This window comes from Lissotriton vulgaris, chromosome 1_2, assembly GCF_964263255.1.
Source record: "Lissotriton vulgaris chromosome 1_2, aLisVul1.2, whole genome shotgun sequence".
Classification (NCBI taxonomy): domain Eukaryota; kingdom Metazoa; phylum Chordata; class Amphibia; order Caudata; family Salamandridae; genus Lissotriton; species Lissotriton vulgaris.
In genome coordinates, this window is record NC_141686.1 from 344,631,843 (window position 1) to 344,655,116 (window position 23,274).

The 23,274-nt window shown below is 47.5% G+C and overlaps 1 protein-coding gene across 1 annotated transcript in view; it reads right to left on the reverse strand.

Moving 5' to 3' along the window:
• The window catches only part of LOC147736736 (alpha-tectorin-like), a 233,513-nt gene that overhangs the window by 137,124 nt on the left and 73,115 nt on the right, over positions 1-23,274 (reverse strand). The window contains exon 6 of the mRNA XM_086952686.1: positions 8,604-9,007. Within this exon, the coding sequence (XP_086808812.1) occupies positions 8,604-9,007 (404 nt within the window). The remainder of the gene's footprint in view (positions 1-8,603; positions 9,008-23,274) is intronic.

A 23,274-nucleotide genomic window follows, 5' to 3' on the forward strand; every position in this document is an offset into this window, starting at 1 on the left:
TGACATCTCATTTGACATTACTGATTACATCACTGATGATATCATTTATGTGATAATACATCTTCAGACTCTAATATAACCTTTGATACACTCAGTGTAAACAGGCACTCACAGACTGTCACACATCCATGGAGTTACTCACACACCTATTCAGTCATGCAAAGAATCAATCACATCTCCATTTCCTTAACTATACAGTTATACACACCTTACTTATTCAAACATATACTAACACATATTTACTCTCTTATACAATCCTTGATACAAGTTCACAATGATTCATACAGCCACTCTCACATTCACTGACTCTTATGTTCAGTTATTTATATATGTCAACTCTCACATGGAGTGTGTTTTACATATGTACTTACTTTGACATGTAGAACTGAGATATCCATTCACTCACCAATATACTCATGCACACAGTCAACTGTCCATACAGCTGTTTCTACATGCACTTTTGAACCCATACACCTAGGGAATCAACCGCTCACACATCTATGCACAGAGTTATACACCTCCCAGCCACCCACACACACACTCAGTCTCCCATACAAATACTTGGGCAACCATTCAATAACCCATATAGTTACTGATATAGCTACTGATTTAAACATGCAGCAGTTTACAGAAGAACATAAATATTGATTGCCAATTTAAGACACTTTAATCACTAACCCATGCACTCAGTGAGACACATTTAATCATTCTCTCATACAGTCAGTCATGCACCTACTAAATCCTTCATCCAGACACTTATACATCCACTCATTCTTCAATATGTAAGACATATTTTAACTTTACAGAAACATACAGTCACTGGGTGTTGTCATCAGTGATGTCATCAGTGATGTCATTTGAGATGTCATCAGTGATGTCATCAGTGATGTCACTGACCATGTCATGAATGATGTAATATGTGACATCATTAGCAGTGGATTGCGGGTCCGCGATATATAGTTAGTGCAACTAACTATATATGGAATTTCAATGGTTTTGTGCAAATAAAATAAGGTTTTTTAAATGCTAATCCCTAACTATATATGGTCTATAACCTATGGTTTTTTCAGTGAATTTTCAAGGTTTTGTAAATGCAAATTCCTAACTATATATGGTCTATAACCTATGGTTTTTTCTGTGAATTTCATTGGTTTTTTAAAAGCTAATATCTATAGCTGTAAAATATATTCTTTATTAAGTGACGTATCACGTAGCCCGTGAGACGCCTCATGATGCATCGCATAACCGTGACGTATCGTCTCTGCAGCGCAAACCAAACCCAAAACGTAAGCGCGCCAGAACACGCTTACAGATATATATATATTTTTTTAACCTTAATTAGACAAAATCCACACGTGCACATATCACAAACGTTCAAAAAACACAATATGTCGGACTCCCGTTACGCTGCCAGTTAGCTGCCCGGTTAACGTACCAGGAAGCACCTTTACCGCGAAAAATCGCAAATTTTTTTTTTCACCCCCCATGGAACTTTAATAGCCCCCTCATCAATCCTAGGGGTTCAGGAGGGGTCTGCCTTACCCCTTTCATTCATTTACACCTTTTTTTTTTCCACCTCTTGTCTCTCGATCCCACAGAGAGACAAGATGGCGGCCGCTCCAGACTGTTTACAATGATAACAGCCAATCAGCTTCTCCTCAGACTATCGTTACACTGCCGATTAGCTTCCCGGTAGCTGCCCGGTTAGCTGCCCAGTTCGCGTACCAAGACGCGTCTCTACGGCGAAAAAATCGGATTTTTTTGTTTGTTTTTTTTGGGCCCCACGTGGCTTTATAATATCCCCCTCATAAATCCTAGGGGGTCAGAAGGGGTCTACCTTGCCCTCTTTCCTTCATTTCCCCCTTTGTTTTGGCCTCCTCTTGTCTCTCGATCCTACCGAGAGACAAGATGGCAGCCGCTCCGGACTGTTTACAATATTGACAGCCAATCAGCTACTCCTCAGACTCCCGTTACACTGCCGGTTAGCTTCCCGGTTAGCTGCCCGGTTAGCTGCCCGGTTCGCGTACCAAGACGCGTCTCTACGGTGAAAAAAACGAATTTTTTTTTTTTTTTGGGTTACACTGCCGGTTAGCTTCCCGGTTAGCTGCCCGGTTCGCGAACCAAGACGCGTCTTTACGGCGAAAAAATCGGATTTTTTTTTTTTTTTGGGTTACACTAACGGTTAGCTTCCCGGTTAGCTGCCCGGTTAGCTGCCCGGTTCGCGAACCAAGACGCGTCTCTACGGCGAAAAAATCGGATTTTTTTTTTTTTGGGTTACACTGACGGTTAGCTTCCCGGTTAGCTGCCCGGTTAGCTGCCCGGTTCGCGAACCAAGACGCGTCTCTACGGCGAAAAAATCGGATTTTTTCTTTTTTTTTTTTGGGCCCAGCGTGGCTCTATAATATCCCCCTCATCAATCCTAGGGGGTCAGAAGGGGTCTACCTTGCCCCCTTTCCTTCATTTCCCCCTTTGTTTTGGCCTCCTCTTGTCTCTCGATCCTACCGAGAGACAAGATGGCGGCCGCACCGGACTGTTTAGAATGTTGACAGACACCGGAGAGCCAATCAGCTTCGCTTCGCAAAGTTCCGATACGCGAAAAGTTCGCGAACCGGATCGCTGCCCGGAGCGCTGTTACAGATATATATCTTGATTTAAACGTTAATTTCTCAAAATCCACTGAAGCACATATATTGAGACCTAGCAAAGGCACATCGGGCTAACAGTCCCTACAATTTTGCCAAGTTTCGTGGAAATCCATTCAGCCGTTCGGGCTAAAAGTGAGTCCAACCGCCCTATGGAAATTAACATGGGAAAAACGCGTTTTGGGACCCCCCTTTTTTCTCGGCCCCCCCTTGACGAACCCCCCCCAAATTTTCAGGAGCTGCTCAGAAACAAAATGTGCCATTTTCCTGAAAATTTCAGCCGATTCCGTCCACAAACGCCAAAGTTATTAGACATAGAATTTTCAAAAGTCCCATAGGAAAAAAATCCTAACTATATATACCTACTGGCTATCGCCAGTAGGTAATATATATATATATATATATATATATATATATATATATATATATATATATATATATATATATATATATATATATATATATATATATATATATATCCAAGAAAGAAGTGACTCAAACAGATAGATTCACCAAAGAACAAAAACATATTTCCACTACAACGTTTCAGCTTCCGCCTTCCTCAGGTAGTTTCAAGATGGTAAGCTCAGTGGCAGCACAGGTGACACAGCTGAATTTTCAAAAAGCATCATGAGTGAAGATTCCATTTGGAACGTGGATTCAATGCAGTCCTGAGAGTTCTTGAGATATGCAGTAATCAGTTTGTATTGCCAGTAATGCTCAGTCCATCTGGATGTAATATATCCATATAAATATTTGTTTCTTTTTCTCTCCTTCTATAATTCAATTTTCTCAGGTGTTATTTAATAATTGTTTTCCGTTGCTGTTGATTTGTCATGGCATTGAGAACTTTATTGTTGCTATTGATGGAGAAAACAATTTCTGCTGAGAGGAAATAGGCACTTTTGTTCACTTACTTAGGTTTGGAAATGTGCCTGCCATACCAGCACCAGCCGGTGCAAGTGACACTAGGGCCATATTTAAAGAAGCTGTCGCTAAATTAGAAACACAGTTCACCGATGAACCTGATGTATTGATAGAACGTCATGCTTTTCACAGGAGGAAGCAGTTTGCGGAAGAGACTGTGGAAGAGAATGTTGCAGCATTAAGAGTACTTGCTGCTAATTGCGAATTTGGATCTAATGTAGATATCTGCAATAAGAGATCAGCTTGTGTTTCATTGTGAATCTAAAAAATACAAGAAAAGTTGTTAGCCTGTTGCAATCCCACGTTAAATGAAGTTTTAGATATAGCCAAGGGCATAGAAAGATCCATTCAGTCTGCCAAAGTGATATTGTCTGAAGAAGGCAATGTCCGGTGTGTGCAATTCAAGTGGAAAGAAAATGGTCAAATCTGAGTGGGTTGTTAGGTCTGTTAATTCTTATTGAGCACAGCGCAGAGTGTCTAGCTTTCAAAAGAAGATGCAACAAGTGCAATACATTTGGTCACTTCCAACGTGTGTGCAGAAATGTGAGGAGTGGAGGAAATGTAAGTGTGACTTCCATCACTGACGTGAATGAGAATTTAGAGAATATGATGATTACTTCGTATGATCCTCTGGTTGACGTGAATGAGGTTGGTATAGGATTCAAGACACCTTAAGGGGAAGCGCACATTGGGGATATTATTTGGGATGTGACGGCAGACTTCGGTTCCCCTAATACTGTCATATCTGATGTCACTTTTAAGAAAAATGGAAAGGTGCACAACTAAAGGTCACGGCGGATGTCAATCCTAAAGCGTTTGGTAATTTTGACATTTTTTTTAAGGCAATTTGAATTTCCGGGGGCGCAATATTTTCACGAAAATTTATGATGCTGTCAATAGGAAAAACATTGTTGGATGGTATGATCTGACCAAACTAGGCATACTATTGTGTCCTGATACTGATTGTCCTGTCAATCATTAGATTCTTGAGGATGCCATTCGGACTAGCCTCCGCAGCTGGCGTTTTCCAAAAATTGGTAGATGTTTTGTTTGAGTCTCTAGTGGGAGTACAAGCCTTCCAGGGTGATATCCTCATTTTTGCAAAGTCCCATAAAGAACATGACAAGATATTGGATACTGTACTCACCAAGGTGGAAACCAGAGGCATGACAGTTACCAAATAGAAATGCACATTTTTTGTGAAAGAAATTGATTATTTGGGGCACAAAATTTCAAGTGAGGGCCTTTCTCCAAAAAGCTGACTTAGTCAGCGCCTTGAACAACGCCATCAAACCTTATAACAAGGACCCTCTGAGATTCTTTTTAGGACTTGGGGAATATTATGCCAGCTTTGTGCAAGGATATGCTGTTGTTGTGGAGCCTTTAAGGCAAATTCTTAAGAAAGGTGTGTCTTTGTGTGGATGGAGGAACATAATGCAGCCTTAGAGAAAGTTAATATTTTCAAAATGTTAAATGTTGTATACTTGTAAAGCGCACAGCTGCCCCAGCAAACGGGCGTCCCGGCGCTGTATACCACTGGGGAACCCATCCTGGCTTTCCCTGTGAGATGGTCCCTCCTGGGCATCTCCAAGGTGAATGGAAGCTGATGGGGCCGTTAGTAGAGATTAAGCAAGCTATTGCCCAGAGTTGCTGCGTGGGACCCATGGTTGGAGTAGGCACCGAGGCGAGAATTATCGAGTCCGATGACCATGGCCCAAGACCCTGTCACATCGGGAATGGAAACCCTGGTCCCGGGCCGACCTCTGCTTCCGGGTCTGCCGCCTCTAACCAGTGAGCCACACCACTCCACACACACAAGGGAACCCAAAAGGTACATAAGGACCTTGGGTGACAGTTTTGTATTAGAACAGTGGTCCTGAAACAGAACAAATAGTCAATAGGCCAAATACAGACTAGAATCAGTACTATATTGTGAGTGTCTAGCCGGAAATGCAATTTAATAAATCAAAAAAATTTCAAAGAACACAAATACGAACACATCAATATAGTGGAACACCATCCTGCATCCTACACGAACACATGACAAGTACATTTAAGACAAACACATTTCAGCCAAGACAAAGGTAGCTTGTGGAATATTGAACATAATTTGTGGCTAGCTTAGAAAAAACAGAAATTGCACTTCTTTTATCACATCAGATTAATGTGCATACTGTTTATATTAGTCGACGACGTTTCGAACCTTTTAAAACAAGAACATCATCAGGACAGTTAAAGATACAAAATATCACAAGTAGGAAGAGACAAGGGACTAAGCCTTCTCTGACTCCCTTACCATAATCCAAATCTCACTCAACAGAGAAGTGCTACAAAAAGTATTAAGTTCCCCAAAAGTGAGGGACAGGGAGGTGCTACAATCCTTACACCCACCCACATTGGAATGGTATATCTCATCTCCACCGAGACAACAAACAAGTAAAGGGAAGACAATGAATGTCTTAATACTGCCCTCACACACTTTGCACTGTCATGCTTCATCTTAGGGCCGCATCATACATCCAGGTGCAGACCAACACCCTGGATGGAGTGAACATTTGTTTTTTTATATAATGAAGGATAGTGGTGAGGGTAGCGGGAATGTGAAGGAACACAAAACTGAACGTAAAAGTGTAACAAAACTTAAAGGAAAAAATGTATTCCCCTTAGAGAAGGGACCAAATAGTGCAGATACATATAATTAAAACTCTCAAGAGGTCAACACTCAATTTTTTATTCCTGTTAACCCCTGGAAGGATTAAAACATAAGATCTGGGATATTCAAGGGAGGTAACGGCTCCTATATCCCCACTCCAGATACCAACATGTTTCTGCCAATTTTTACCGGGTCGCTCTGGCATTCGTCAGGGTGTTGGTCCCTAGTTTTTGGTCTTCACCCCTATTCGGGTGTTTACCTTCTTACTTAATACGTTGGACAATGTCCAGTTGCCATATACTCTGGAAATTTCTAAGAGGGATCATATTTAAGAATTCACAAGTAATTCTCTGAACCCAGGACTTTTGTGGGACTGTGCTCTTGTAGTCACACTTACTCCAAAGAGATACTGTCAGTCTTGTACTCACGCCAGTTCAACGGAGGACACTACACCATCACTGGAGAGTTTCATGTGAACCTGTTGGTCTGCAGGTAGGTCCTCAAAGACCTTGGGAGAAAGTATCCATTGACATCTAAGGACTGTATGAAATTTTAGGCACACAGCGCAGAAAATTGATTGTGCCGGTGGCCCATTTTTCAAAGTGGATTTATCATACCTTTGTAGAGAATCCTAACACTGATGATGTCATAAAATCTTTATAAAATGTTTTTCAAATTGAAGGTTTTCCCAAATTACTCATGTCCGACAGTGGTGTTCAGTTTATTTCTTCAAAAATGACACAGTTTTTTAAGAAGTGTGGTACTCACGCTGAAAAGGCTCCCTTATATTGTCCAAAAGCAAATGGTCAAGTGGAAAGGGCCAATAGATTCATTAAGGATGGCATACAAGCTGCTCTTGAGAGCAACAATATGTTTATAATTTTCTTAAAGAGAAGCTTTGGTCTTATCATCCACACCCCATTCAGTCCCTGGTGTTTCTCCCTATTACCTGATGAGAGGGAGAGAGAGTTGTACCTTTATATTTCCCTGTTTTGATACCACTGTTCACAAAGATTTTGAAGATTCTGTAGGCAAAGTCAAGAAGAATTTGAATGAAGCCACATTAAAAAAGTATATCACTATGGTTTCCACAGAACCAAATCCAAGATGGTTTCTGCTGGGGACTGGGTTCGCATTATAAAGCCTGGTTTACAACGCAAAGGTACTTCTAAGTTTTCTGTACCTGTGCAGGTCATAACAGTATCTTCAGTGCTGTTCTTTTACATAAAAGAGGGGGGTGGAACAAAAGCTCCATAGTTGTGTTAAAACCTGGTCAGGAAAAAATGTTTATTGGATTAAGTTCTGATGATTCATTTTTTTAGCTTAAAGCCGTAAATGAGAAACGTGAACCATATTGTTCCTTGTATGACAAATTCTGCTGTTGATACCCAGCAGATCAATGTGTCTTCTGACTCTAATGGAAATGTGACTCTAGAGTTGTCTGAATCTAGTGTTAAGACCCATGAGACGGCTGTCTCTACTGTTTGCGATCCCCCGAGCTCTAAGGAATCGGTGCAAGGAGAAGTTGACACTTCTGTTCAATTGAAAGGGGTTGTTAAATTACCCAAGAAATTGGAAGACTTTATTTTAATGTAATTTATTGTTGTTCTTTGTCTTTGTCACATATATATATATATATATATATATATATATATATATATATATGTATATATATATATATATATATATATATAAAAAAAAAGAAGGACATGTTGAGAGGAATGTTGTATGTGTCATTGGGTTCACGTGTCATTGTAGGAATGTAGAATGTGTGCTCACTTAAATGATGTGTAGCTGACCGATGCTGGAGGTGCCCTCTTCTCCTCCCTGTGGGTTTTACATGTTTATCTTAAATAAACATCTTTATCTACTTTCATCGTGGAAGGCCTGTTTTTACAGGTACACGGCCTGATGTCCCAGGAAGGAACGCAGTCACAACCCCCACCCAAGCTTAACAAGGAGAAACCTTGGGCAGCTGAACTCAGGAACCAGGGCAGCCCCAAGAAGCCTAGCGGACTGGATGATAGATAGACCTCAGGACAAAGGACACAATAGAAGCAAGAGATCAGGAAGATAAGAAAAGCAGGAATACAATGCACAGCAGCCTGGAGAAAAGGCCCAATCAGGGCCATTAGATGTATTGGTGCTGCCTCCCAGATGAGACATCCAAACAGGGGTACCTGGCCGAGGTGATCCTTAACATACACATGTGAAGGGGGAGGAGTTTAACTTTTCTCCTATCAGGAAGGTCTTTATGGCCTCCCTCCAGGCTGTGAACACACTGCATGATATATGGATTGAGAGCAGGTGATGTGCATGCAGAGCCTGTTACAAAAAAAGTGATGCAGAGTTTAGATGTGAATGGATCATGAATAACATACCAAGACATGTGTGGTGTTCCCAGCATACATTGCTATTCCGATGCTGTACACGGAGACGTAGACCCGGCGCACCCAGGCTCCCACAGCGCCTTCTTCAGTCCCATTCTGGACTTCCACCAGGTAGGATGGTAAGCTGGAGCTGTCGCTGCATGACTGGGACAGGACATAGGTGCAGGCTGTTTGCATCCTGAAGTAACGCGCACTGTAGGTCGTGAAGAGAGAACCTCCTGTCGCGAGGCAGGTACTTCTCACGATAGATGGACAGGTGAAGAACCGTGAAGCTGGAGAACAGGATGTTTGGCATGGCCACGATTGGCAGGTCACCTGGCTGGTACTGTTGCACTGGCACTGTGTCTGGCAGGTGTTCTCTTTCCAAAAAATGGCACCAGTAGGTACATAAACCCCTGCGGACATAAGAGACATTCTTCTTCAGAAATAGTAATGCCTGGCAGAACAACTCACTATAAGATACTGCAGTAAATCCTTCACATAAAGCAGAAATGAAGATGCCGAAAGCGTCAACCCAAGAAGAAATCTTTAATGTAGAAATAAAGGAACCCACTGCAGAGGTAAACAGCAAGACCCAAGAATTACCATCAACTGACTCAATTCATACTTCTATCGCCTACCTAGAACTCCAGACAGGAAAAGCTATGGATAGTGACAGGACAAAAAGGACGGAAGATATCACAGATACCGTAAGGACATAGGCACTGGGATGGCAGGCATAATATTGTATGGATGTACACACACAAGGCCACTGACCTCTGAACTCAGAAAATTTGTATAGAGTAGGATAGATACTAGACTTCTTAAACCACCACCTCTTCCCTCTCTGAGGAGCAACAGGCTGCATGGGTCTCACATTGCCTCACTGTGGTACTGAGAATAGGAATGTGTGTTGTGGGTGTGCCCAGCCTGAGTGGGTCACTGTCAACTACTGGAGAGGCGTATAGTGCCAGTGAGCGCTCACTCTCACTGTCCCTGCACTGCCCTGAGCAACATCGAGGAGACCTAGAGTGGAGAACCTGAGCCACCAGCATTCACCACACATCAGCCACAAGCACACACCACACATCAGCCACCAGCACACACACCACACATCAGCCACCAGCACACACACCACACCAGCACACACACCACACTTCAACCACCAGCACACATGCCACATATCAGCCACTAGCACACACCACACATCTTCCACCAGCACACACACCACACATCAGCCACTAGCACACACACCACACATCAGCCACCAGCACACACCACACATCAACCACCAGCACACATGCCACATATCAGCCACTAGCACACACCACACATGAGCCACCAGCACATACACCACACATCAGCCACACGCACACACTCCACACATCAGCCACTAGGACACACGCCACACATCAGCCACTAGCACAGACCACATATCAACCACCAGCACACACACCACATACCAGCCAGCAGCACACACACCACACATCAGCCACAAGCACACACTCCACACATCAGCCACCAGGACACACATCACACATCAGCCACCAGCACATAGACCACACATCAGCTACCAGAACACACACCACATACCAGCCACTAGCACAAACACCACACATCAGCCACCAGCACACACTCCACAGATGAGCCTCCAGCACAGACACCACACATTAGCCACTAGCACACACCCCACATGAGCCACCAGCACACACACCACACATCAGCCACAAGCACACACTCCACACATCAGCCACCAGGACACACGCCACACATCAGGCACCAGCACACAAACCACACATCAGCTACCAGCACACACCACACATCAGCCACCAGCACACACTCCACACATCATCCACCAACACACACACCACACATCAGCCACTAGCACACACCACACATGAGCCACACGCACACACACCACACATCAGCCACAAGCACACACTCCACACATCAGCCACCAGGACACATGCCACAACTCAGCCACTAGCACAACCACACATTTGCCACCAGCACAAAGAACACATATCAACCACCAGCACACACACCACATATCAGCCACCAGCACACACACCATACATCAGCCACAAGTGTGGCTCACTGGTTAGAGGAGGCAGACCTGGAAGCAGAGGTCAGCCCAGGACCAGGGTTCAATTCCCGGCTCAGCGGGGTCTTGAGTCCTAAAAATGTCCATGGACTCGACAATTCTCGCTCCGGTGCCTACTCGATTCACGGGTTCACACTCTGCGACTCTGGGCAATAGCTTGCTTAATCTCCACAACGGCCCCTCGCGGCGGGATGCCTGGCTTTCACCTTGCAGATACTCTGCCGGGGTTATCTCACAGGGGAATACCAGGACGGGTTCCCTAAGCAAGCGCTTAGAGACCGGTTGGTGATTTGCGCTATATAAATTCCTGTACATTTACATTAACATTTACAAGCACACACTCCACACATCAGCCACCAGGACACACATCACACATTAGCCACCAGCACACACCAAACATTAGCCACCAGCACATAGACCACATATCAACCACCAGCATACACACCACACATCAGCCGCCAGCACACACAAAACATCAGCCACCAGAACACACACCACACATCAGCGAGGAGCACACACACCACACATGAGCCACTAGCACACACCACACATCTGCCACCAGCACACACACCACCCTGGCACACACCAGACATTAGCCACCAGAACACACACCACACATCAGCCACAAGCACATTAACAATACATGAGCTACCATAACACACACCACACATCAGCCAACAGCACACACCACATATTAGCCACCAGAACACACACCACACATCAGCCACACCACACATCAGCCACAAGCACACACACCACACATCAGCCACCAGGACACAGGTCACACATCAGCCAACAGCACACACCACACATTAGCCACAAGCACACAGACCACACATCAGCCACCAGCATACACCACACATTAGCCACCAGCACATAGACCACACATCAGCCACTAGCACACACCACACATGAGCCACCAGCACACAGACCACACATCAGCCACCAGCACACACTCCACACATCAGCCACCAGGACACACCACACATTAGCCACCAGCACATAGACCAAACATCAGTCACCGGAACACACACCACACCTCAGCCACCAGAACACACACCACACATCAGCCACTAGCACACACACCACACATCATCCAACAGCACACACTCCACACATCATCCACCAACACACACCAAACAGCAGCCACTAGCACATACCACACATGAGCCACAAGCACACACACCACACATCAGCCACAAGCACACACTCCACACATCAGCCACCAGGACACATGCCACACATCAGCCACTAGCACAAACCACACATTAGCCACCAGCACATAGACCACATATCAACCACCAGCACACACACCACACATCAGTGACCAGCACATAGACCACACATCAGCCACCAGCATACACCACACATTAGCCACCAGCACACACACCACACATCAGCCACCAGCACACACACCACAACTCAGCCACCAGCACACAAACCATACATGAGCCACCAGCACACACTCCACACATCAGCCACCAGGACACACGTCACACTTCAGCCACAAGCACACACCACACATTAGCCACCAGCACATAGACCACACATCAGCCACCAGCACACACCACATATCAGCCACCAGCACACAACCAACACATCAGTCACCTGCACAGAGACCACACATCAGCCACTAGCACACACCACATATGAGCCACCAGCACATAGACCACATATAAACCACCAGCACACACACCACACATCATCCACCAGCACACACTCCACACATCAGCCACCAGGACACGTCACACATCAGCCACCAGCACACACCACACATTAGCCACCAGCACATAGACCAAACATCAGTCACCAGAACACAACCACACCTCAGCCACCAGAACACACACCGCACATCAGCCACTAGCACACACACCACACATCAGCCACTAGCACACACACCACACATCATCTAACAGCACACACTCCACACATCATCCACCAGCACACACACCACACATCAGCCACTGGGAAACACCAGACATTAGCCACCAGAACACACACAACACATCAGCCACAAGCACATTAACAATACATGAGCCACCACCACACACACCACACATCAGCCACCAGCACACAATCCACACATCAGCCACAAGGACACACATCAGCCACCCGGTACAAAAGGGGGTGATGATGGACGGAGCATCCGAACCAATCAAACACTCACGCCCAGTTTACACATCTGGGTTTAATCCATCACCGTTCTTTAGCCCACTCTGCCACCCCAGTTCAGACATGGCCATAGGCAAATCAGTCTGACCCTGTGCCTCATGGGAACAGTCCAGCCCGAACTGCCAAGCCATGCCTTCCCTGGACCAGATACAAGATTCCTAAGACCGGTTTCTGGCATTTCAGCCGTCTTCAGCCAGGCTTGCTTGAATCCAGTGGCAAAGTGAGCAAGGGACTCACGTCTGAGCATACCCTGCCAACTTATGGCTAACAAAGCGGTGCAAAAGGGGGTGATGATGGACGGAGCATCCGAACCAATCAAACACTCACATCCAGTCAACAGATCTGGGTTTAATCCATCACCGCCAGTTCAGACACGCCACTGGAGTCAAGCTATCCTGGCTGAAGACGGCTGATAGCCAAAAACCGGTCCTAGGATGCTTGATTCCGGTCCAGGGAAGACATTGCTTGGCAGTTCGGGATGGACTGTTCCCATGAGGCACAGGGTCAAGGCTGATTTGCATATGGCCATGTCTAAAGTGGGGTGGTGTGGTGAGCAAAAAAATGATGGATTTAGGCCCAGATCTCTGTACTGGGGTGAATGTATGACATTGTTCTGCATTCTGTCCATCAACTGTTGTTTTTGCATTTGTCACCCCGAGTGGGACAGTGTTAGAAATGGGATCTCTAGCTGACCAAGGCTTTCACCAAAGTCAGTGAGAGACCACCACTTTAAGACAGGGCAAGGGAGTTACACGCCAAGATAACTCCTGCTCACTCCCTTGGTAACGTGACACGAGCAGTAAGGCTAAACTCGGAGGCTATATAAGTTAAGCGGTTGCGCGTGCACCCAACAACAACAACCAAGGCCCACCACAAAGGAAACTCCACGCAAGTTATATATAAAAATAGCATTTGTATTGTACCAAACACATTAGATGAAAACACACACTTTACAATGTGCCAACGGGCACAGGCAGAATTTAAAGGGGATATATGTACAGGACAGGGCCACATGGACCGTTGTCAGGAATAGGCACTTTTAGCATTAGGATACTTGTTAGAATTAGCACTTAGAACATAGAATATAAAATCACTGTAGCACAAAATAGAAAATAGCGCACACAACCACTAATCACTGGTAACAGGTAAGTACCCCCTACGCAACCCTGACCACCTTAGGAGAATATTACGTATGGAACCAGGACCTCACTAGCAACACCTGTACTAGGAAGAACAACCACCTAAGTATCACCATGCATTTAGGGGTATAGGCATGAAAACGTTACACATGATGCATCACAACACATTCAGAGGTGTAGGGACAAACATATGATTCAGAAAAGGGGGTGGTGATGAACAGAGTGTCTGAATTAAGCAGACCACTCTTACCCAGTCCAAAGATCAGGGCTTGATCCATCACCGTTATTTATCTCACTGCACCATCCCAGCTCAGAACCTGGCTATATGCAAATCAGTCTGTCCCTGGCCCAGTGCATCATGGGAACAGGGCAGACTAAACTACTAAGCCAATTCTTCACCAGAAAGGAGACAAGCTACCGGGGACCGGTTTCTGGCATTTCAGCCGTCTTCGGCCCGGCTTGCTTGAATCCTGATGGTGCAGTGAGAAAGGGACTCATGTCTGAGTGTACCCTGCCACACCTATAGTGGCCAAAAACGATTCAGAAAAGTGGTTGGTGATGAACAGAGTGTCTGAATTAAGCAGACCACTCTTACCCAGTCCAAAGATCAGGGCTTGATCCATCACCGTTATTTATCTCACTGCACCATCCCAGCTCAGAACCTGGCTATATGCAAATAAGTCCGTCCCTGGCCCAGTGCATCATGGGAACAGGGCAGACTAAACTACCAAGCCAATTCTTCACCAGAAAGGAGACAAGCTACCGGGGGACCGGTTTCTGGCATTTCAGCCGTCTTCGGCCTGGCTTGCTTGAATCCTGATGGTGCAGTGAGAAAGGGACTCATGTCTGAGTATACCCTGCCACACCTATAGTGGCCAAAAACGATTCAGAAAAGGGGGTGGTGATGAACAGAGTGTCTGAATTAAGCAGACCACTCTTACCCAGTCCAAAGATCAGGGCTTGATCCATCACCATTATTTATCTCACTGCACCATCCCAGCTCAGAACCTGGCTATATGCAAATCAGTCTGTCCCTGGTCCAGTGCATCATGGGAACAGGGCAGACTAAACTACCAAGCCAATTCTTCACCAGAAAGGAGACAAGCTACCGAGGACCGGTTTCTGGCATTTCAGTCGTCTTCGGCCCGGCTTGCTTGAATCCTGATGGTGCAGTGAGAAAGGGACTCATGTCTGAGTATACCCTGCCACACCTATAGTGGCCAAAAACGATTCAGACAAGGGGGTGGTGATGAACAGAGTGTCTGAATTAAGCAGACCACTCTTACCCAGTCCAAAGATCAGGGATTGATCCATCACCGTTATTTATCTCACTGCACCATCCCAGCTCAGAACCTGGCTATATGCAAATCAGTATGTCCCTGGCCCAGTGCATCATGGGAACAGGGCAGACTAAACTACCAAGCCAAATCTTCACCAGAAAGGAGACAAGCTACCGGGGACCGGTTTCTGGCATTTCAGCCGTCTTTGACCCGGCTTGCTTGAATCATGATGGCGCAGTGAGAAAGGGACTCATGTCTGAGCATACCCTGCCACACCTATAGTGGCCAAAAACGATTCAGAAAAGGGGGTGGTGATGAACAGAGTGTCTGAATTAAGCAGACCACTCTTACCCAGTCCAAAGATCAGGGCTTGATCCATCACCGTTATTTATCTCACTGCACCATCCCAGCTCAGAACCTGGCTATATGCAAATCAGTCTGTCCCTGGCCCAGCGCATCATGGGAACAGGGCAGACTAAACTACCAAGCCAATTCTTCACCAGAAAGGAGACAAGCTACCGGGGACCGGTTTCTGGCATTTCAACCGTCTTCGGCCCGGCTTGCTTGAATCCTGATGGTGCAGTGAGAAAGGGACTCATGTCTGAGTATACCCTGCCACACCTATAGTGGCAAAAAACGATTCAGAAAAGGGGGTGGTGATGAACAGAGTGTCTGAATTAAGCAGACCACTGTTACCCAGTCCAAAGATCAGGGCTTGATCCATCACCGTTATTTATCTCACTGCACCATCCCAGCTCAGAACCTGGCTATATGCAAATCAGTCTGTCCCTGGCCCAGTGCATCATGGGAACAGGGCAGACTAAAATACCAAGCCAATTCTTCACCAGAAAGGAGACAAGCTACCGGGGACCGGTTTCTGGCATTTCAGCCGTCTTCGGCCCGGCTTGCTTGAATCCTGATGGTGCAGTGAGAAAGGGACTCATGTCTGAGTATACCCTGCCACTCCTATAGTGGCCAAAAACGATTCAGAAAAGGGGGTGGTGATGAACAGAGTGTCTGAATTAAGCAGACCACTCTTACCCAGTCCAAAGATCAGGGCTTGATCCATCACCGTTATTTATCTCACTGCACCATCCCAGCTCAGAACCTGGCTATATGCAAATCAGTCTGTCCCTGGCCCAGTGCATCATGGGAACAGGACAGACTAAACTACCAAGCCAATTCTTCACCAGAAAGGAGACAAGCTACCGGGGACCGGTTTCTGGCATTTCAGCCGTCTTTGGCCCGGCTTGCTTGAATCCTGATGGTGCAGTGAGAAAGGGACTCATGTCTGAGTATACCCTGCGACACCTATAGTGGCCAAAAACGATTCAGAAAAGGGGGTGGTGATGAACAGAGTGTCTGAATTAAGCAGACCACTCTTACCCAGTCCAAAGATCAGGGCTTGATCCATCACCGTTATTTATCTCACTGCACCATCCCAGATCAGAATCTCGCTATATGCATATCAGTCTGTCCCTTGCCCAGTGCATCATGGGAACAGGGCAGACTAAACTACCAAGCCAATTCTTCACCAGAAAGGAGACAAGCTACCGGGGACCGGTTTCTGGCATTTCAGCTGTCTTTGGCCCGGCTTGCTTGAATCCTGATGGTTACAGTGAGAAAGGGACTCATGTCTGAGTATACCCTGCCACACCTATAGTGGCCAAAAACGATTCAGAAAAGGGGGGGGGTGATGAACAGAGTGTCTGAATTAAGCAGACCACTCTTACCCAGTGCAAAGATCAGGGCTTGATCCATCACCGTTATTTATCTCACTGCACCATCCTAGCTCAGAACCTGGCTATATGCAAATCAGTCTGTCCCTGGTCCAGTGCATCATGGGAACAGGGCAGACTAAACTACCAAGCCAATTCTTCACCAGAAAGGAGACAAGCTACCGGGGACCGGTTTCTGGCATTTCAGCCGTCTTCGGCCCGGCTTGCTTGAATCCTGATGGTGCACTGAGAAAGGGACTCATGTCTGAGTATACCCTGCCACACCTATAGTGGCCAAAAACGATTCAGAAAAGGGGGTGGTGATGAACAGGGTGTCTGAATTAAGCAGACCACTCTTACCCAGTCCAAAGATCAGGGCTTGATCCATCACCGTTATTTATCTCACTGCACCATCCCAGCTCGGAACCTGGCTATATGCAAATCAGTCTGTCCCTGGCCCAGTGCATCATGGGAACAGGGCAGACTAAACTACCAAGCCAATTCTTCACCAGAAAGGAGACAAGCTACCGGGGACCGGTTTCTGGCATTTCAGCCGTCTTCGGCCCGGCTTGCTTGAATCCTGATGGTGCAGTGAGAAAGGGACTCATGTCTGAGTATACTCTGCCACACCTATAGTGGCCAAACACGATTCAGAAAAGGGGGTGGTGATGAACAGAGTGTCTGAATTAAGCAGACCACTCTTACCCAGTCCAAAGATCAGGGCTTGATCCATCACCGTTATTTATCTCACTGCACCATCCCAGCTCGGAACCTGGCTATATGCAAATCAGTCTGTCCCTGGCCCAGTGCATCATGGGAACAGGGCAGACTAAACTACCAAGCCAATTCTTCACCAGAAAGGAGACAAGCTACCGGGGACCGGTTTCTGGCATTTCAGCCGTCTTCGGCCCGGCTTGCTTGAATCCTGATGGCGCAGTGAGAAAGGGACTCATGTCTGAGTATACCCTGCCACACCTATAGTGGCCAAAAACGATTCAGAAAAGGGGGTGGTGATGAACAGAGTGTCTAAATTAAGCAGACCACTCTTACCCAGTCCAAAGATCAGGGCTTGATCCATCACCGTTATTTATCTCACTGCACCATCCCAGCTCAGAACCTGGCTACATGCAAATCAGTCTGTCCCTGGCCCAGTGCATCATGGGAACAGGGCAGACTAAACTACCAAGCCAAATCTTCACCAGAAAGGAGACAAGCTACCGGGGACCGGTTTCTGGCATTTCAGCCGTCTTCGGCCCGGCTTGCTTGAATCCTGATGGCGCAGTGAGAAAGGGACTCATGTCTGAGTATAGCCTGCCACACCTATAGTGGCCAAAAACGATTCAGAAAAGGGGGTGGTGATGAACAGAGTGTCTGAATTAAGCAGACCACTCTTACCCAGTCCAAAGATCAGGGCTTGATCCATCACCATTATTTATCTCACTGCACCATCCCAGCTCAGAACCTGGCTATATGCAAATCAGTCTGTCCCTGGCCCAGTGCATCATGGGAACAGGGCAGACTAAACTACCAAGCCAATTCTTCACCAGAAAGGAGACAAGCTACCGGGGACCGGTTTCTGGCATTTCAGCCGTCTTGGCCCAGCTTGCTTGAATCCTGATGGTGCAGTGAGAAAGGGACTCATGTCTGAGTATACCCTGCCACACCTATAGTGGCCAAAAACGATTCAGAAAAGGGGGGTGGTGATGAACAGAGTGTCTGAATTAAGCAGACCACTCTTACCCAGTCCAAAGATCAGTGCTTGATCCATCACCGTTATTTATCTCACTGCACCATCCCAGCTCAGAACCTGGCTATATGCAAATCAGTCTGTCCCTGGCCCAGTGCATCATGGGAACAGGGCAGACTAAACTACCAAGCCAAATCTTCACCAGAAAGGAGACAAGCTACCGGGGACCGGTTTCTGGCATTTCAGCCGTCTTCGGCCCGGCTTGCTTGAATCCTGATGGCGCAGTGAGAAAGGGACTCATGTCTGAGTATACCCTGCCACACCTATAGTGGCCAAAAACGATTCAGAAAAGGGGGTGGTGATGAACAGAGTGTCTGAATTAAGCGGACCACTCTTACCCAGTCCAAAGATCAGGGCTTGATCCATCACCGTTATTTATCTCACTGCACCATCCCAGCTCAGAACCTGGCTATATGCAAATCAGTCTGTCCCTGGCCCAGTGCATCATGGGAACAGGGCAGACTAAACTACCAAGCCAATTCTTCACCAGAAAGGAGACAAGCTACCGGGGACCGGTCCCCGGAAGCTTGTTTCCTTCCCAGTATAAGAATTGGCTTGGTAGTTTGGTCTGCCCTGTTCCCATGATGCACTGGGCCAGGGACAGAATAATTTGCATGTAGCCAGGTTCTGAGCTGGGATGGTGCAGTGAGCTAAAAAACAGTGATGGATCAAGCCCTGATCTGTTGACTGGGTATGAGTGTTCTGTTTAATTCAGATACTCTGTCCATCACCACCCCCTTTTCTGAATCGGGAAAAAAACATGATGCATAAACATACATTCAGTGGTGTAGGGAAAAGCACATGACGCATAACAGCACATTCAGAGGTGCAGGAAAACACATGATGCATAACAACATTCAGAGGTGCAGGAAGAACAATTACGCAGACATTACATAAGCCACAACTGTGGCTGTCCCCAGGCCAACTGACCTCTCATGGGGCTAGGACGACCTGTGTCCCAATGTCAGGGGCCTAAACGGAGCAGTTGCCCACAAAGTGCTGGGCAACTGGTGGAAACACTGGGGCCAACGTTGGAGCCTCGTTGGCTCAAGAAACAACACCGCGGGCTGGGAGCCTCGGGGCTCCGAGGAAAGAATGCCCAGTGAGGGGGGAGCGGCCCGCTGCCAGCCGGGGCCGCTCTATCACCCTGAAATTTCCCCAAATCGTCGGAGTCCCTCTCGGGGGCTCGAAATCTAATAAATGCCCCAGAGCCTTCTAGGCTCTAAAAAAATATGCCCCACACATTGGAGTCCCTCCACGAGGGACTCGAAACACCAAAATGCCCCCGAGCCTCGCAAGCTCTAAGAAAGCATGCCCCGGTCATTAGAGCCTCTACCGGCTCGAGTGAAATGCGCTCGGAAGTCTCGTTGGCTTTAACAAATGCCCCCTTGGAGCCTCTCAGGCTCTGAACAACTGCCCCCAATCGTTGGAGTCCCCCACTGGGGACTCTGAAAACAATGGCCCCTCTGTTGGAGCCCCGGGGCTCAGAAGAAATGCCCCTAGGAGCTTCTCGTGGGCTCTAACACAAATGGCCGCTCTGGTTGGAGCGGCCCGCAATGGCGGGCCCGCTCAGAACTGGAGCCGGGTTGGGACCGGCTACACTGTGGCACTCGCGGAGCCCCCACCAGCCCTCCTTACTCACCGGGCGGTTCCGGGGAATCCGTTCTCCTCTGACAGCTTCTTCTCGGGTTGTTGGGTGTCTCTGGGCTGCGGTGCCTGCTCCTTCCTCCGGCCCGGCCTTCCACAATGGCGGCCTCGCTGGGGAAGGGGCCGCGAGAGTCCTGGTTGCCGGGCAACCCTCCGGCCGAGCTAGCAAGCAGTAGGCGGGGCAGCCAATGGCAGTGCGGCCCTGCAGACGAGCCCCCAGGCTCCGGATCGCGCTGCTGAGGCCCGTGGGGTAATTCTCTTCGCAGCAATACAGAGTAGGCTCCCGTTTTAAATAAATAATAAAACGGCGTGGCGCTCGTATTGAAGTCGAGCCAGCACACCAAGACGCATGGCGGGAACCTGCGCACAGGGGCAAGTGGCCAGTAAATCAGCGCTCCTGGCAAGTGAAAAGAAAGCGCTCCCAAGCGCTAGTGGGGGATCAGGAAATAAAAGCAATGCGCTTCCAAGCGCCAATGTTCCCCAAGAAAAGCAAAAGTCCTTCAGGAGGTGGGGGGGGGGGCAAAGGTTGGGCCCATGGGCTAGCTCACAGGGCACTCCAGGCAGGGAGGCAGTCCCAGTGGCGGTCCTCCTGGTGCCCAGCAGCAGCAGGCCCCCCTCTAGATAGGATCAAGAAGAGAACATTTTGTAAGGGGACACAGCCCCTTTTTATACAGTGAAAACCTTTGTCTGTGTGCAGGGTGGGGGAGAAACCAGTTGCAGCTGGTTTTGGAGCACCCTTGATGTGCTCAGCCACCCTTCCTATTCACTAGTTAGGCTAGGGTCATTAGACGCACCACGGGGTGCGGAGCCAGCTTTGTGTGGGGGAAAGCACAGCCCTATTCCTTCCCAGGTGCACCCCTCCCTCACATCAGCATGCTAATCTCTCCACTCACCACCGGGGCAGACCCATCCAGACTCCTGGAGCCAGGCTCACCAGCCAGTTCCAGCCAATCACGTGCCAGCACACTGACTGCACACGCACACCCATGTCTAGAAGTGGCACCTCCACACTAGACGCATTCACGCCGCACACATCATTGCGCAGCATTCAATCTCACGAGTCCGCACATACCAAACTCGAGCCTGCACTCCCCATACAACAGGAACTAACATGGCACAAGCATTCCCCATGCATTCCTATGGAAGGGCAGGCCAGCCTCACTACACGCATGCACTTTAACCTGGGACACAGGAAAAAGTGCGCAGAAACCAAAAATCACTACCACCAATTCACATTTATAAGCAAAAAGTTTTAGGGGTGAACCTGCCAGAAGGGCCAAGTCCAACAGACAGGTATGCTCAGACATGAGTCCCGTGCTCTCCACGCCACTGGAGTCAAGCTATCCTGGCTGAAGACCGCTGATAGCCAGAAACCGGTCCTAGGATGCTTGATTCCGGTCCAGGGAAGACATGGCTTGGCAGTTCGGGCTGGACTGCTCCCATGAGGGACAGGGTCAAGGCTGATTTGCATATGGCCATGTCTGAAATGGGGTGGTGTGGAGTGCAAAAAAACAATGGATTTTGGGCCAGATCTCTGTACTGGGGTGAATGTATGACATTGTTCTGCATTCTGTCCATCAACTGTTGTTTTTTCAATTGACACATCAGCCACCAGCACCCACCACACATTAGCCACCAGCACATAGACCAAACATCAGTCACCAGAACACACACCACACATCAGCCACTAGCACACACACCACACATCATTCAACAGTACACACTCCACACATCATCGACCAGCACACACACCACACATCAACCACTGGCACACACCAGCCATTAGCCACCAGAACACACCACACATTAGCTGCTGGACTTGGCCCTTCATGTTGGGTCATCCCTAAACATTTTGCCTTTTTCCTCCTATATTTCCTCTGACCTATTTTTGGTGGGTTAGGACTCTGGGCACTTTACCACTGCTGACCAATGCTAAAGTGCATATGCTCTCCCTGTTGTAAATTGTTACATTGATTGGTTTCCATGTTTGGCTTATCTGGCTTACTGTCAGTCACTAGGCAAGTGCACTAGGAGTGCCAGGGCTTGTAAGTACAAATGCCGCTAGTGGGCGTGCAGCACTGGTTGTGCCACCCACAGAAGCGGCCTAGCAAAATGTGTCTAAGGTCTGCCATTGCAGAGCATGCGTGCAGTCTGGTACTGTCATGCTGACTGCGCAAGTGCACCTATTTGCCAGTCCCCAAACCTTCCCTTAACTTCATATTAGTCACCCCTATGGTAGGCCCAAGGGCAGGGTGCATTGTAAGCATAAGGTAGGACAAGCCCTGATGTGTGTGGCATGTCCTAATAGTGAATTACAGCCAATTTCGTTTTTCACTATTGTAAGGCTACCTGTTCTCATAGGCCAGAATGGGCTGCTGGAATTATTACACTCTATAATCCTAACAGACTCAGAGAACATGGTAGAAAATAGTATGCCTGAACTTAGAATTATAAAATACTTTTTTTTAGTAAAGTTTATTTTAATATCCTGTGTTTCCAAATGCTACTTTTAGAAAGTTAGCATTTGCTTGCCTAACCATTTCAGCCCACCTTTGCTCTTATGTGTATCTGCTGTCTGGGTTCTGTGAGTGACAGGGCTAGGGATGACAGGTGGTGAATGGGGGGATTACACCAGGATGGGTGGAGGGAGTGCCCCTTGACTCTGAACAGGGCTGTGCTCTGCCACCACAATGCTGGCTCCACCTCCTGGGGAGCGACTGATGACTCTGCCCAACACCTGGCCCAGGAGGAGGGAAGACTGTCAACAGAGTACTCCTGGCTGTACTTGTCATCACAATGCTGGCTCCACCTCCTGCGGAGCCTCTTATGTCCCTGCCCTGCTCACTGAAAGGAGAAACCAGAGCCTGCAAAACAAA